The sequence below is a fragment of the Perca fluviatilis genome, chromosome 8 (genome assembly GCF_010015445.1).
Source record: "Perca fluviatilis chromosome 8, GENO_Pfluv_1.0, whole genome shotgun sequence".
Taxonomy (NCBI): domain Eukaryota; kingdom Metazoa; phylum Chordata; class Actinopteri; order Perciformes; family Percidae; genus Perca; species Perca fluviatilis.
In genome coordinates this window covers 32,944,999-32,962,678 of record NC_053119.1, presented here as the reverse complement: position 1 = coordinate 32,962,678, position 17,680 = coordinate 32,944,999, and the positions used below count along the sequence as shown (strand labels likewise).

At 39.9% G+C, this 17,680-nt stretch overlaps 1 protein-coding gene across 1 annotated transcript; it reads right to left on the bottom strand.

Annotated features, from left to right (window-relative positions):
- Positions 1-1,234: 1,234 nt before the first annotated feature.
- uba2 (ubiquitin-like modifier activating enzyme 2) lies at positions 1,235-15,986 on the bottom strand. The gene is made up of 17 exons (XM_039809065.1): positions 15,846-15,986; positions 14,463-14,546; positions 13,833-13,903; positions 13,630-13,694; positions 13,430-13,530; positions 13,161-13,282; positions 12,943-13,010; positions 11,696-11,817; positions 9,972-10,071; positions 8,924-9,075; positions 8,571-8,664; positions 7,085-7,197; positions 6,224-6,379; positions 5,685-5,781; positions 5,229-5,334; positions 4,958-5,100; positions 1,235-2,597 (listed from the first exon to the last, which is right to left on the bottom strand). The coding sequence occupies exons 1-17, from the start codon at positions 15,984-15,986 to the stop codon at positions 2,395-2,397; spliced, it is 1,938 nt and encodes a 645-aa protein (XP_039664999.1). The 3' UTR covers positions 1,235-2,394.
- Between the last annotated feature and the right edge of the window lie 1,694 nt (positions 15,987-17,680).

Here is a 17,680-nt window from a genome sequence, read left to right as displayed (position 1 = left end):
ACCAGGAAATGAGTCGGGGAAGCAATGCTACCAAGCCACGCCCACGGCAGTCGCTATGACAACCAACCAACACCGAGGCGGTACTAAAATCTGCAACGGAAAAGGGACGCACAGTGCGCCGAGGCGAGGCGAGACGAGTAGAGTCGAAGCGAGTCGAGCAGGTACCATGTAATGGAAAAACGCCATAAGGAAAGCTCATTGTGGGACTGGCTCTAGTGGCTGTAATTCTGCACCAAGGCTGAATTTCGGGAAAGAGACTTCAGATACAGTATTAGGGGACCACTAAGGTCTATATAAAAGAGACTCCAGATACAGTATTAGGGGACCACTAAGGTCTATATAAAAGAGACTTCAGATACAGTATTAGGGGACCACTAAGGTCTATATAAAAGAGACTTCAGATACAGTATTAGGGGACCACTAAGGTCTATATAAAAGCATCCAAAGAGCATCATGTCATGGGACCTTTAAGTACAGTATTTGAGTAAATGCACTTAGTTACCATCCACTTACATCAATTAGTAACACCTGTGCATTATCTTTACCTGCCCTGTATTTCCATGTCTCTGCTCTAAAAAAATTTATTTCCTCGAAAAATCTTTTAATTTTATTGCATTGTAAGGTTTTTTTTGCCGTTTTCCCTTTTTAATGTATTCTTGTCGATCACTCAACGAAATTTGCCTGTGTATGAAATATGCTATACAAAGACTTGCCTTTCTGCTACAGTATGACAAGTCAAATATCTATGAAAAATGTATTTTGCAAAGCCAGAGCCTGTGAACATGTTCTGCTTGCTCTATATAACAGTTCATGCAGATGCAACTCCAAATTTCTTCTTTTCTTTATATTTATTTTTGTTTCCACTGTCCATCTTCATCCTGTAAGCTGACTCATCATCCCAAGGGAAACACTGAAGTTTCATCTGATCAAACATTTTGACATCAAGCTTGTTTACAGTAAAGTGCTGTGTGTATGTGCGTTTGTGTGGAGGGCTGTAGCGTTGCATCATGGTTACCTTTCTCAAGAATGTCACACTCTGTACAGAGCTGACCACATGACTGTCAAACTTTAATCCCTTAACTGAACAAATGATATAATCAGAACACCAAAACAGACTCGTGCCGAAAAACAAGCTCTAACAGACATGAGATTCTGTGTGTGATTTTAGGGTTTACTTTAGAATTTTTTTGTATCAACATGAAAGACAGACAAATAAACAAGACAACACAAAGCCTCTGCATTTGTTGAGTTTATTGTCTTCACCAAATTGGTCCAAAGGGCTCTCAAAACTGTTCAACAACATTATCATCACAATGAAATAATGGACAATGAGACAAGAGTTAGACTGGAGAAGACAGCAGGAGCTCAACTGCTACACTTTGTGCGAGACGTTATGTTATTTCAGTGCAGGACTCCACTGCTATCATCTGCAGTATGAAAAGGAATGACTGGTTCTGGTCAAACCACTAATCCATCTCTGGTTCCAAGTTCTGTCTTACCTTGAATTAACAGAACCAAGTCATACTAATAAAAAGCGACTGTAACATGTTAACATTAAACTACTACTAGCCTGGATCTAAGCCACTTGTGCTTAGCCAGAGCCTTTAGGATACAGTGCAGTTATTGCAGTTTCACAGGGAGCCATATTAGCGCCACTGTGCTGCTCCATGGCTGTTCCAAATTACTTTTTTCCCCATTCTCTAAGAGCTGGACGCCTCATCGTGGCGGTGTTACGGAGGGCATGGGCACAAATTTGCAGCCAAAAAAATGTTAGGTCTAGAAAAGAGGTAGCAAACTAACGCCCCAATGGCACAATGTGGCCAAACTCTCCATCGGTGCCTCTGTGCTTTACCAACCCGATCAGACATCAACAGCACCTACCAACAGACGCGCTGGTAAGAGTACCACAGGCTGCAGACTTCTGGGTCTGTCGGTTACCGTCCCTTCACAATGACTGAGATCAATATTACAAGAAAATGTTTTGGTTTTTAAATCTTTTGTTACTGACAAAGCACAAAAACACCCTGACTTGTGTAGCATGAGAAATACAGTACGTTTATAAAAAATACAAAAAAAAGAAGAAGCATTTGTTGTTTCTTTGTTGTTTTTTTAACCATCAAGAGAAGCATTTTATAAAGGACCAGAACTGAATAACAACAAAATAAGTTGTATGTATTTTTCAAACGTAGAATCTATTTACAGCATCATGTGAGAGCAGAGGGAGTATGAAAGCACAAACACAGAGTGGGGGAGGAAGTGACGAAAGACGGACCAGGGCAGTCAAAATGTTCTTCATAAAAAGAGGTGTTTTATTCAAACCTACTGTCAGTCTTGAGTCAAAATGAAAAGCGTTCAAAAGAGTTCTCAGTCCTTCAGGAGACCAGGGAGGAGGGGTTAGTCCAGAGCGATGATGTCATCATCGTTGTCGACGGCTGCTTCACTTGATTGGGCCGTCCGCGGGCGCTTGGTGGAGGTCTCGCCAGTTTCTGCGTCCGAGTGCTTCCTCTTGGTGCCGCTGGTCACTGCTGCGGAGCTAGAGGCCGCCCCTTCTTCCTCGTCAGAGTCAACGATCATGACGTCATCATCTTGTGCTGGAGCTAAAAGGGGGCGGACAACAGCGTACATGGATGAAAAAGAAGCAGATACAAATTTGGTTCTACAAAAGACAAGAACACTAGTAAAGGTCAGTTTAGAGCAAAAGCACGTTTCACACAGCCTGTTCAAGGCTTTTAAGATGCCTGTGTGAGAGTTATGAAGACAGAACGGGGGGGACCGAGTTGGTGCGCCTTTAGTACCTCTTTCACACCACTGACCAGGGTTGGGCCTGGGTTGTCTGATCAGGGTTCAACCCTCCTTTAGGAAATTCAAACCGAGGCAGTCTACATGGGTATTATCCCTGGTCATGACAATTCATGAACTGGGTCACAACCCGGGAGCAATGCCAATTACCTTAAGTGCTAGAAATGGGCGGGGCTTTACACGTCACATTCAGTGAACAGCTAATGGTGCGTTCTTTTTGTCTTGTAATTGCGACTAGTAGCTCGAGTGTGACGTCACATCCATGTCGAAAAACGAATAACCGCGGGTTGGTGCGTTCTTTTTGTCACACAATACTACGGTACTACGGAGTCGGAGAAAAGATGGATTTTTGTAACCTTTAGGATTCTAGTCACCCAGTTATTGACATATTACACAAATATATTTCACAGTTTGATACATGAAAATTACGTTTTGATTAACGTTAGGCTACTGCTCTGCTTTCTGCTCAAGACTCGGCTTAAAGCCATTGTTGTCATATAGCAACCGAGCGTCTCTAGCCAATTTCAGCTGCACAAGCTACAAAATAACTAATTAGGCGGTATTTAACTCCTAATAAGACTGTAGTGACATGCCTATAGGTAGCAGTATATACAGTGCTATGTTTACGACTTCTTCATTTGGTTACAACAAAGACAAAAGTGCTTAAAATACGTGTGATGCATGACGTAGCCATCTTTGAAAGTGAACTCGGGGTCCTCTGAGTTCAGACGACTTGACGAGTCGTATATACGACCTCGGTGGCGTTCTTTTTGCAACTTCCGGTTTGTAACTCCGCAAAACGACTCGTAAATCGACTTCGGTGGACAAAAAGAACGCACCATAACTTGTAACATGCTCCCGACCAGCTGTATACCACAAGACATAAACATTAAACACTTATCAGATTATTTTGTGCAGACTGATTTCTCCTCCTCTGCATATGTATTGCAGCAGCTGGACAAGGAGGTTCCTCTATCAATTTTTGACTATTTTAAGACGAGGGGAGAACATTTCTCATTTTTTGATTTTATTAAAAGTTAAGTTGGGATTTGCTGTTGGCTTCACAAGTCATTAAAAAATAAAAAATAAATAAAAGACTTGCGCTATCCAGCAGCTGCACTGAACTGCAGACGGGTGTCAGCGGTGTCAAGATAATTAAACTTAACTTCTCATACGTTTACGTTCTAACGCGGGTTTTTACAGGCACTTTTGCCTGTAAAAGAGTTGTGTGGAGCGGATAGTTGTGTGGAGCGGATAGTCTTAATTTGCTTTGTAGCAACTCATTTGGCAATGGCTTGAATGTAACGGACGTTCATTCATGTCAAAACGTTACGCACTAAAGCTAAAACACGTTTTGCTGTGTGGCCCCGTTCACAGCAGTACATTGCTTAGCGTCCGTGTCGGGACTCCTGCATGCTCATCCAAAATGGGGGCATGCCAGCTGCAATCTACTGTAGCACAATGTAGACAATGGATAAGTACCTTATACAACCCCACTTCAAAAGATCAGAACCATCCCTTTATTTGAAGTCAGCGGATGCAAAGGAACAGGCCCAGCAAATATCATCCAATAACAGAGTTGCAGTAACAGCACTTTCAAACCTGCAGCTCTACACCCGCACCACATACTGGCAACAATGGTTACAGCCGCAGCATTTAGGACTGCACCAACTACAGGCGACACTTTTTTGACACTTGAGTTTGTGACTCAAACACACATTAGCACTGCATAGAAAAAAGGCAGCCCCCCCCTCGTTTGAATGAGACCAGTCTGCCGATGTGTGCTGCGTTGGCCAATCACATAGGTGCAAGAGCACATTCCTGGTGGATTATTTTGTAACATGAATGCTATATTTCTATTGCTTACTTCATGATTATCACAATGAAAGATAAAATATCTTTCCAGAGTTGTAAATCCTATCTTGGAGTATTACAAACCACTGTGCAGTGTCTTGGTGTCTGATAAGCCTTCAGACTCATAGATCTGACTCTGAAATCACTACAAAAAAAAAATGAAGGCCAGTAAACACACACCGTGGAGCAATAACACAATATAGCACATACATTCCTGCTCAGTGTATTTAACAAAGAGACAGGACCACACAAAATTAGCAAGCACCGTGATTTGAACTAAGAAAAACATTTCTCTCCTGCTGACCTTTAGAAGAGGTGGATGGCTGGGCGGAGTCCTTGTTGCCATTGGTGATGCTGTTAACATCTTCCTGGTTAGTCTGAGGGGGCGGAGCTTTGTCTGGGGCCTCGCCTACTACCTCAAACTCCACATCCCGCTCTAGTTCCTCACTGCCAATGAAAAGACACACACACACTTAATTTGAATGTCACCATAAAAACAAAACATGATAAATTAAACATACATGCAAATGTGCACAATGTACCGGTATTTCATTCATATGCACAGAGGTACTTACGTATGCAGGACATTAACGAGGAGTGTGTAATCTTGGAGGAAGTCATCAACTTGGAGACGGCTGCCGTTACGGATCCCAAAATCAGCAAGGAATTTGCTGTTGTTGGCTTTGGAGGGAGAGACACGACCCAAACACATTAATACTCACCAAAGCCAAATGTTTAAGACAGTAAACCACGATACATTTCGGGGAAAAAAAGTATATCTGATTTTTATATGCATTTGCGTAACGTTTTATTTATTTATTTATTTTATGATTTGAACAAGCCCCAACTCTATAATAGTGTATATAGAATTTATTAGCTATTCCTAAATTATTTTTTAATCTCCTCCTGTCCGGATAGAATGTGTGTTAGCTGAAGACTAATGGACAGATGTTGCCACAGCACCCTCTTCTGTCTGAATGACAATCATCGTGTATGATGCATTGCTTTTTTCTTTTCCCCTTCCTCCTTACTTTCAGTCTCTCCTTCTTCTGAGGAGATGAGGATGGTCCCTTTTCCATCCTCTATCTGAACATCTGGAGCCACCATGCCAAACCTCTCCTTCAGGATCTGATCAAAACATACAAAAATAACAAGTCAACAACAAGTAAGTAAGGCAAGAGTAATCATTTAACCCTCACATGACACCATTTGAGTCCAGTTTACAATTTAACAGAAATAAACCGGCTTATCTCAGGCTGCTCCAGCTATACACCATATTTGGTGTTGCCAGTTGATAAAGACAGACATGAAATGAAATATCACCCAAGATATACAGTAAGAATATCTTTATATATATTTTAATATATTTTTTGATTGAACAAAAGTGCAGTGTGGGAGCTATGATCTGGAACAATATTTCGTTATAATATTCCAAGTCCAATTAGGACAATTAGTAGAATTAGGACAGTTTCAATCAGATCACTGGTGTTCAGGATTTTTTTTATGAATGACAACATCACTTTCATTCAGGCAGGTTGGTATATGTGCAAAAACAAGCTTATCATATTACCCTGTCCTGTAGAGAGAGAACCGTGGTTTTGTGGACGTTGAGTTTAACGGTGACTTCGGGTTTGCTGGCGCAGACATAGCAGTTGACACTAGGTGGATCCAGGACACATGGGACCAGCAGCTTCTTCCTAAGGTTGGGACACTTGTTCAGGAAGATCTGGAGAAGAGACAAACAAATTTTTTTCTTAGGTGCATTATTTACATGCTGAAGTAGTTACACTGCATTAAGATAATGTAATTAATAGTGGGTTTATTGTTATTTGCTACAGACTGCTTAGCCTATATGTCAAGATCAAAGTTGGCCTATATAGTAACTAAAAAAAATACAGTTCAATCACAACAGAAAATATTCCTCATTGTTTGTGTGTGAATAGAGGTGAATAAATACATGTGTTTGTGTTGCAGCGAAGTGTCAATGCCGTTTCCGGGGGGGGGGGCTTGCCCCCACTGCTAAAAAAAATATCCTAAAGGAAACACTGGTAAAACTGTGATCGACCTTGCGGTCTGTCACAGAAAGCCGTGAACGCACATCTATCCAAATTACTTTAGCCTGGCTTCACATAGTCGCTCCTCCTCAGCCTGGCTTCTGCATTCGTGAAACGGCACCAAGCCGGGATGCCATGCATGCATGTGTGTGTGTGTGTATGTGTGTATATATATATATATATATATATATATATATATATATATATATATATATATATATGTATATATATATGTATGTATATATATATATATATATATATATATATATATATATATATATATATATATATATATTTTTTTTTTTCTGCTTTTGGACCCCCCAGGTCCCGACAACTGCCTGGATTAATTTAACCAGTCATGGAAACTTTGTACTAACCGTGCGACAGGATTCCAGTTCCCCAGACAGGATCTTCAACCCCTCCAGAACAATGAGTCCAGCGATGACAGCGTTGGTTGTAGCAATAGCTGGGATGATGTTACCCGCCATTGCTGAAACAAACAAATCAACAAACAGTCCAATTAAAAACTCTTAGTTAGGGACATTCATCAGAATGTGCATTATAACTGTATAATGGAATTAGGATATCCAGAACTAAATTACATCATGTATAATGTGTCCAATTAAAAACAACATTGCGTAACTTTTTTTACCTTAAAATAACAGCTTCAACATCCTTTTGATGCTACTCTGACTTGTAGTAATACTCCATCATTCCCAATGCGTCGCCCAAACACCTATTCTCGCACTATGTAACTTTGGTGAGCAGGTACAAACTCCCGGGAGAAGTGCACACCACGAGCTCAGTTGGTAGAGCAGGCGCCCATATATAGAGGTTTACTCCACGACGCAGCGGGCCCCTTTCATGTCTTCTGCTGTCCTATCAAAATAAAGGCTGAAAATGCCCCCAAAAAATAATCTTTAAAGAAGTGTACACCCCTTTAAGTGACTACCATTGATTTTGGTGAAACTGGATCATATTTTCATATTTCCCAGGCGAGCGGGCAACAGGATCGGGTTCAACAGACGGTACGGACATGATAGCAGAGGCTAAGGAGAGTGAAGAGAGGACACGGACAAAGCTAAGAAGAAAGAGTGACCGAGCTGCTGCCGGAAAACTCGGACAGGCTTTTGGTCGGTGGCGAGAGCTTCGTGAAATACAAGGCTGCAAGACCGACAGCAAGCTGGCCATCTTGCTATTGGATTAGTAAGTAATATTAGCCAGCCTCTCTGTTTTGTGTTGTAGGGCTGCTCGATTATGGAAAAAAATATAATCACGCTTATTTTGGTCAATATTGAAATCACGATAATTTAAACACGATTACTCGTTGACTTCTGGAAAGATGTTGCGGTTATTGAACTTAAAAAACTGTGGAAAAAAAGTTAAATAAATCAACAGTTAAAAAAACAACTGTGAAATTTGCCTTGATATTTTTCCTATTTAAACTTTATTTTTTCATTCAGAACAAAAAGAGAAAATAAGAGTTTACTTGCAAAACGTAATGAGCCATGTTTGATTCTGTTTTTGTGATCATTGGGAGCCAAAATCATAATCACAATTAAATTTTGATTAATTGCACAGCCCTATTGTGTTGTTGCACTAACTTGATGTTTGGCTGTGCTAGGAAAGTTGCCAACCTCGCTAGTTTTTGATAAGTAATCTGTATGTAATCATAACAAATGCACTTGTACACCTGTCTATATTTACGACAGCGGTGTATAAGTGAATTACACTCAAATTGCAGGCACGCCAAATCGCTAAAAAATATGAATGTTACGCAATGTTGCTTTAGAGAAACCGCGCACAGATAATTCTACATGATATTGTTTCCTGTGTAACCCAATTCACTGACAACCAACTTACACTTTACATCAAAGGGACTCTTCATGTTCATGCTAAAGATGTGCATACGTAGGTTGGCTGCTGCAGTAACAAAGTCCATGGCTGGAGGGTCATCCTGAGAACAAGAGGAGGTGGTGAAGGCACTAAACTCACACAAGCCATTAAAACCACGTAAAACAATGTACTCTAGCAAGAAACCCCAAATGGTAAAAAAAAACTCATTTAAAGTTTTTTTTTCTTCTTTTAAACCCTTTTGAGTTTTTACAATTAAAAGACATATGTATGCATCTCTTAGTGTTTCCTAGAAGAGCTGAGATATTTACGGAAGGTGTGCAAACATTCCCTCTATGACTTTGTGGTAGTGTTTTTTTTACCTTGTCCCACACCAGCTCGGCTCCTTCTCCCTTCTCCTGCAGCTGTGAGCGGAGAGTCTCCACGCTGTGCTGGAACAGCTGGCAGAGAGCCCAAACACCCAGAACCTGCTGGTCCTTCAAGCCTGAACCCACAGACTCCTCCTGAGGATATGCTGGGAGACACAAACCAGTATGGATGAACATTAAAGGTGCTGTAGGTAGGATTGTGAAGATCCAGGACTTAGCCAAAGAATTTGAACATCGACAACTTCTCAGTCCCTCCCCCGCTTTCTGCTAAAGCGCAAACAATCTCCTAAGCCCCTCCCCCCCACAAGGGAGAATGAATGCATGTGCATGAGCAGCGACTGACACGCAGTTAGACACCCCCCTCTGGCCCTGATTGGAGGATCTGAACAGGGAGCGGTGGATTTTTGCAAATCGCACTACAGGCTGTAGGTGGTGCCAGAGGAGCTGGACTTTTTTCGAAATTACCTCTTTCATGTAGTTATACTCAAACATAGGGTCAGTTTCAACAAATATGACAGAAAGTTAGTTTTAATTCTTACCTACTGCATCTTTAACACAAACACCCAATACAGCCAAGAGACCGGCATACAGGCCCACAGTGGCTATGCCTACAAACACTCAATAATATGACAAGTGTTACAGGGGTTTTCAATAGTAGGGGAGGTAGTCACGGCAAGCCATGGCGTGAGCGGCCACGAGCAGTACAGCCACGCAATAGCTTTTAATGTGAAGCAGCCAACAGCAGGAAAGGTTCAGTTTGCATCAGCAGTAACTTAACATAGCTTCAACACGACTGAAAGCAATCAGTAAACAGTCAAATAAGGCTGATATCTGAGAATACAAACAGAAACACAGGAGTGAGACTAAACTCCAAACCACATTGTTAGCATGCAGCGTACTGCAGATACCACCTGAAAACAGCTTCTCTAAAACCTGCTATTTATCATGTGAAGCTATTTCTCAGCAAACAACAAGCAACAAGCCCCCAAACTTCATTTAACCAAAAGCTACAGTTGTCCCCGACATAAATACTTAGACATACCGCTGTTCTCTAGCTGCTGCCAGTCCAGAGGTAAAGGAGCTTTCCTCTTCTTCCACAACTTGTCCATGGTCAGCAGGTACATGATGTCATCTTTGAAAAGCTGGGGAGAAGGGCCAAGCAGAACCAAGCTTGTTTCTGTATGTCTTTAGTGATAATATGCCAACATAGTATTGATTAAATCACTCAAACTGCGGTGTGTTAAAATTTAAAGCATTAGTATAAAAAGTAAAGCACATTTTAAAAGAAAACCCTTGAAAACCGGACCCTTTGGACAAAAAAAATCCAATTATACCAACACAAAAACTTTAACAACACACTCTTAAGTTTGATTTCCATCCGCATGTTTCTACCATGGATTAGTGTAAAACAAGAGATTTTTGCCGCCTAAATGAGATATCCTATTTATGTTTTTATCCTATTTTACATTCATCGTGTTCTACTAGACGCTGTGTTTTGTCTTCTGCAAGACACCAATGAAAACAAATAGTAAAAGTGCAAAATTCTAAGAATATGTAAAGTGGAAACTTCCCAGGGGAATTAACTGGAAAAATAGGGTTTATTTGCTCAGGCTGTATTTACAGGGTTGCTACTCTTTTGTATTGATACATTTCAAAAGGACAAATATTTCATAGGTAAGGGCCAGTAATTCAAATAGATGTTCACGTATACCAGTCGACCCAGCACAGTACTGTTATTATTCAATCAGGGAAAGAATGTTGCTAAATTAATATAGACCTAAATACGACTTTTTTTTCTATTATGACTTTATATATTTTTAATCATTAAAATATGCACATAGAGCTGTGCCATATAAAGAAAAGATCACAATATTTTTTACCAAATACATTGATGTCAATATTGCCGCGAGATAGATAGATAGGTGTGTGTGTGTGTGTGTGTGTGTGTGTGTATGTATGTATGTATGTATGTATGTATGTATGTATGTATATATATATATATATATATATATATATATATATATATATATATATATATATATATATATATATATATATCTATCTATCTATCTATCTATCTATCTATCTATCTATCTATCTATCTATCTATCTATATATATATACATACATATACACACATATATATATATATACACATACATACACATACTTATTTATTATGTTTTCAGACATGAACGTGGGAATGACAAGCAGCAAAGGACCACAGGTCGGAGCCAAACCCAGGCCCGCTGCATCGAGGAGTAAACCTCTATATATGGGCGCCCGCTCTACCAACTGAGCTATCCGGGCGCCCATTGCCACGACATTTTAGGGTTGACTTCTGGTGAATTTACACAATGAGATTTTTGATAAAATATCATCAATAATGTGGATATATATATGACTAAAGTGGGTAAAGGCAAATAATAGAACAGCTAGAACGGTCTAGTAAATTCAGAAAATTACATTACTTTACTGTAATGCAGCCTTAAAAACCAAGAAAAGACAACACGTGTCATATTACCATATCCAAAATGTAAGACGACATCTAGTCTCGTATACCGATGCAATATAATATTGATATATTGGCCAGCCCTATGTGCACATTAGACAATATCTCATCAAATACAGTATGTGCTAATTAGTACAGAGCGTACAAGAGCGTGCAACCACACTTGTTATTCAAAAAGAGAGTTGGGGTATCCCGCACACTTTGCATTCGAATTTCTGAAACCATCGTACAACTCTGATTTGTCTGACTGGTACCTTGTTGAAGAGTTTGACAGGGTCGTATCCCGTGGAGCGAGCCCATTCCTTGGTGGAGACTCGCTTGATGTCCCCATCCTTTTCTGAGGCTGTGGCGCGAGCTGCCGTGTCTTCTGGATTCCCTGTTTACAGAACACACACATTTTACAGTGTAGGGTGCTTGTATGTATATTTCTAGCTGTATTGCTATCCATTTCTGTTGTTTGAACAAACAAACTGCAAAACTGCTGCCCCAAACTGCTAGAGCAAATATAAGAGCCAAAGAAATATAACTCATTAGGGGTGTGACGAGACACTCAGCTCACGAGACGAGACACGAGAGTGGGTTCACAAGAACGATACTGACACTATTTAGAAAGGAAACTTAAATGCTGAAATATCACTGGAAAAACAGTCTTTTGTTCAATCAAGTCACAAAATAAAAAATTAGCAGTGTAAAAGGGTTTGCCACAAACTTAAATGACTTCTCTCCTGTATAACTAACCTCTTCAGACCTAATAACCCATTAATCAAAAAATTATTCATTTCTTACACTGCAACTTTTCTTGTTGTATTTGTATCTTATCTTAGTATTATTCTTTGTTAGCCTGTTTTATTTCCATGACTGTTTTGAATTGCTATTTAATGTTTTATGTAAAGCACTTTAAATTGCCTTGTTGCTAAAAGGTGCTATAGTAATAAAAGTTCCCTTGGCTTGCCCTACAACCTGTCAGTCTGTCACCAGGGCATATGAACGCTTTTGTCTTGTTCCTGTCAGTCAGTCACCAGGGCAACAGAGAACACCTGTCTGTCTCGGAAGTGTAACATTAACTGCATGGCGATCACGCTATTATATTGCAGCAAACACTGTCTGTGTGAACTTTTGAAAACTGTAACTTGTGTCTGCTTACTCGGCATTACCGTGACTCACTGTGACTTTAACACACTGCAGAGGCCCATTCGTCCCGTCTGCACCGCACCTCTGCGTGTGTGTGTGTGTGTCTGTCGGAGCTGAGCCCCGCTCTCTGTGAAACATGCAGAGAGGACAGAGAAGCTTGAGGTTACGCGCTTTGAGGTACCAAAATTTGACACCGATTGATTTAATGTGAATTGGTAGTACCAACATAATTTTGCACTCATGCACTGATATCGCGAGACAACTTTTAACCTTGACGAGAAATATAACGTTTTAATCGAGATCTCGTCACACCTCTATAACTCATTAGATAGATATTGTGAAACAACTGCAATGCCGCGCTCTCACTGACATGAGGCCTCTGGGTCCGCTGTGTCAGGTGACACCTCTTGATCTGCATCCTCTTCTCCAAATAGCTGGCTATAGTGGCAAGAGACAAACAATGCAAGATGACCAATAGGACACAGCATTCTGGCCTCTTTTGTTCAGCGCCACATAGGGCCAGTCTAGTGAAGGTTTACTGTGCAGTGTGCCTATGATTGAATTGGTGTTAGTTATGATGAGCCTTACTTGAAGAGATACTTGGCCCAGACAATGCAGTGAATGGGCTCAGACGGTGTGTTTCTGATGGTGCATCCTGGGAAGGTCTTCTGGGTGGGCTTAGGTTGGCATTCGTAGCACTCAGTCATTCCCTGGGGAACAAGGAGAGAAGGGAGAGGAAGGAATAAAAGAAGGACACAGTGAGAGATGGTATAGTCCATGCCCATCAACATTTTACTGGATAGGAAATCTATGCAATGGATATTATAACAAGTAACATACTGATGTGCATGTTCTACCTTCTTGATGACTGTGACTTGTCCCAGGTATCCAGCAGTGCCACTCTCTATCAAAGGGATGTCTGCTGCCAAGCACATCCTGTTCACATGGTTACGGGCCGCTACGGAGACAGAAAGTGTTTTATTGTCCTCATCATTTGAATGTGTTGGCAGTTAGGAGTAACACAAAATGTCTGGGTGGTGAGGTCACGTGAGAATACCTCTGTTATCCAGAGCATTCATCACTAGCATGAAGTTTCTGAAGAACTCCACGTTGTAGTCAGGGCTGTTGGGGGGGAGACCAAATCAAAAGGGCAACACATCAAGCAAGCACAACAATATAGCAGTAAAACAAATGACTGACGCTGCTGACAAAGTCTGCAACTTTTTAATTAATTTAATAAAACGGACTGACTGAACTCACTTCATGATGCTGTCATGGTAGGCAGTGATATTTGCAGTGGGACAAAACTGCAAGGCGCTCTCCTTGGCCACCTGCAAAACAACAGGAACAAAGCAACCGACTGAGCCAGAATATGTACAAACAGCACACCGAAAACGATTTACTCTATGGTGTGGTGTAACAGAAATAGGGCTGCATAATATATCTTTTTTTTTCTTTTAATCGTCATCGCAATATCAACTGGTGCAACAACCATATCGCCATAGGCTGCGACATATCGCAAAAGATACTCCGATTTTTTGTGTTTGTTGAAAGAAAATATCAATAGAAATTGCACTTTAAAATGTAAGTCATTCTTTATTTAGTGGTGCCTTTTATATTCAATTCATTTTTGAATTTGTTCAATAAAAGAATGTTCAAAATGATTTCCTTTCATTTGTTTTAAATTCAACAAGCCATGTGTTGTACAGAAATTCAGAATTGAGTGCACTTTAATATCAGTTTATTTATCACGAGTAATATTGTTATTGCAATATTCAACATTATTGTATATCGCATATTTTCCTCGCATTGTGTTTTGGGTGTTCAACATAACACATTGTCAGCTCAAACAGGATTAACAACACTACATCATCCCTGATATTTACATACCTGTGCTTTAGACTTGCCAACATGCTTCTTCTGAAAAAGGAACTGGCGGTTGAGGTTGCTGACGTCAATTGTGTCCAAGTCAATCTGTCGAAATCAATAGGGTTCTAATGTCAGTCAATTATACATGTAATGGGATATGACGACAGCTTATTACAATCAACCTGTCACACAAGCACTGCGACAGCTTTTAACAAAGCAATTTGTTTAAATTGAAATTTGGATAAAATGATCTGCCTGTACACATGACAAATAGTAACAAATCCACTATATAATAAGGGTATTCTCCATATCTTTTAAAATACTGATGGGATCTCTGCAAAATGTTACTGTGTTAATAAGCTGCCTTTTACTGTGACGACACCATTAGTTAGACTCTTAAATTCATCTTACAGATTAAGAAGGTTCTTTTCAAAAGTCAGTCTCATTGCTTTTGTTATGAATAAGAATTGTAAAAACAACAGAGTTAAGATCACAAATGTAAAACACTGATCCAAACAGTCAACAACAGTACACGTTACTGACAAGGTGGAATAATCTTCTTGTGATTTCATCTATAGAGCTCTACGGTTAAAGCTTTCAGACTTCCTCAGAGCTCTTCTTTCATTTGACTACAGTACACAATCATTCATCTTAGATAACGGTATTACATATGTAGGCTAATTGATGTGCTAATTTTGACAGAACTAGTCTCAGGTAACGTACTATGCATATTTTAGAAAGAGTTGCTTACAAACTGCCCTCCAGCAACTGTATATTATTTTATTCTCCTTGGAGAGTTCAAGGGCCTCCTATCTGATGTTTATTAATAGCTTATATTAATTTCATTTAATTTAATTTGCTGTTCTTGTAACGTGAAGTTATGCTGGTTGTGTATTTGTTTGACTATGACTGTGTCTTGTTCTCAGCGCTCTTTTGAAATGACACAAAATCAAATTAAGACACAAATTAAAAAAATTTGGAGCACAACATAACCTGACACAACCAACCAAACGGGGTGCCCAAGTGTCTGTGCTGGTATTTAGCCACTAGCCAGCCTGCCATCTAACGTTAGTTGGCCGTAACATTTCAAAAAAGTAGTCCAGCTAACTTAACATTAGCAGTGTTAATGGCGCCAAATGCTTCAGCTACAACTGCTATGGCAGTGTTCATATTTCTACGACTTAATGGCCGGGCCTGTCCACTTGAATATGCACTCGGGGACGGAGGGGACAACAAGAAACCACAACGAACACTCGTATGTTTTACATATTTAAATGCCATGTCCCAGGAGTTAGCCGGAGCCCGCACACCTGCAGGCGCAGTCTGTGAAGCACAAAGACCTAGCATGATAGCCAGCAAGCTAACAGACACACACACAAACAAACATATGTATGTATGACGGACCACTTCGATGTTTTTGAAGCCGGTGAGGACGAGGTTCTTCAGCAGCTCGCAGCCGATCCCCCCCGCTCCCACCACCAGCACCTTGCAGGTGGAAAGGGAGTCAGACAGTTCTTTTCGGAGGGAACCCACCAGTTGGACCATGTTGATCAGCTAGCTAGAGACAGAAACAGAGCCTGCAGCACCGAGAGGCTAGAGGCTAGCTTCTTCATCTACGGAACAATTAAGGTCTCGCCTACTTCCGGGTTAATCAACTTCTTCTGTACGATTCTTAGGCGCTTGTTTGTCATATTGGCGCCATTAGCGCCCTCTTCTTGAAGGTTGGCAACTCAACGTTGATGTGCGTTTGACGTCTATGGTTTGAACAGGAATTATTACAGGAACCCATATAAATGTAATTAACATACCTTGTAGTTAGAGTAAGGCTGGAATGAAATGTACGGAAACGTAATGAATTCACTTGAAAAAAAAATATAGGCCTATTTTCCCTGTATTGAGATAGCTATAGCTATAATTTCAGAAATAAGTGTCATGAAAAAAAACTGGTCTGCTTTTCTGAATTAATTAGATAATTGTTATCAGAAATTCTGAATAACTAAATGAAAAAAAGTCTGCTAAATTAACGTAAATATACCAAAATTAAAATCCTGCCAGAAGCTGTCATCTGCATAGGGTTACTGCTAGATAAATAGATAGATAGATAGATATAGACATATTTTAGTAAATGTCCTTTTGTAACTTTTCCTGGGTGAACACAAAACTTGCTTAGAATTAACGTGTATGAATAATAATAATAATAATAATAATAATAATAATAATGTATGAAATTGGGACACAGTTCTGCTCTCTTACATAATTTCCAGTACAGTTCTGTCAACCTTCAACATGCTCAGAAGTTTAATTTATTAACCAGAATAAATAAAAACACTTGCGTTGTGGTGTGCAGGGCAGCTCATTTAATGATGTTTTATCATTTTTCTTAATTAATCTTTTGAATAGCACAATTTAGATGTAAAGGTTACATTATCTTTAGAAATAATGTTTTAATAAAGTTATTAGGCCTAAATGATTATAATTACTGACACTACTAATTAGGCTACAACATTATTCAGTAGACACAATCCATACCTTGGACTTTAAAAAGTTTGAAAAGAGGAGTTGCAGAGGCAATGAGAAACACAAAGTCAGAAAAATGTGGTTGGGAAATAACAAAAGTAGGTTCCACTTGATGTTGGGCTGGTTCACTGAGAAATAAGAAGATCCTTTGCCACGGTCAATTAGTCACTAATAAATAATAAATCTGCCTATAACCTATCTGACATCACTATTGCACTTAACTACAATAACTAGGCTTATGAGCTACAGAGAAAAATAATCTAAATATTTATTCTAGGATACATTTAAAAAATGTAGAATGTGTCCAATAGGCCCATTACCTGGCTAAACATTGTTAGAAAGAAATTGCCTAACATATAATATGGTGGAGTGGGGGAAATTCTAGATAGAAAGATATGAGGCAATGATCACTGAATCAAACACATCCATGTGCCATACAGTGTCCAAGCATGTTCTAATGCTCTGTGGTAACCTCACATGAAGCAGGTTTACTGTCGGGTGTGCCTGCACGCACGAGCGAAGCAAAATAGCCTAGGTGAACAGTGTATTATGGTCAGGATGCCGGTTAGCAGCTAATATGGTAAATACTTTAGGTGACTTTAGGCCTACTGGTAGGCCTAATTGTAATGTATTTTCTGTCAGCAGCCTTAATGAAACAAACAAGACTTCATGCCAACAATCTAGCAAAGCGTATAGGCTATTCTGTGCAAATAAGTACACTA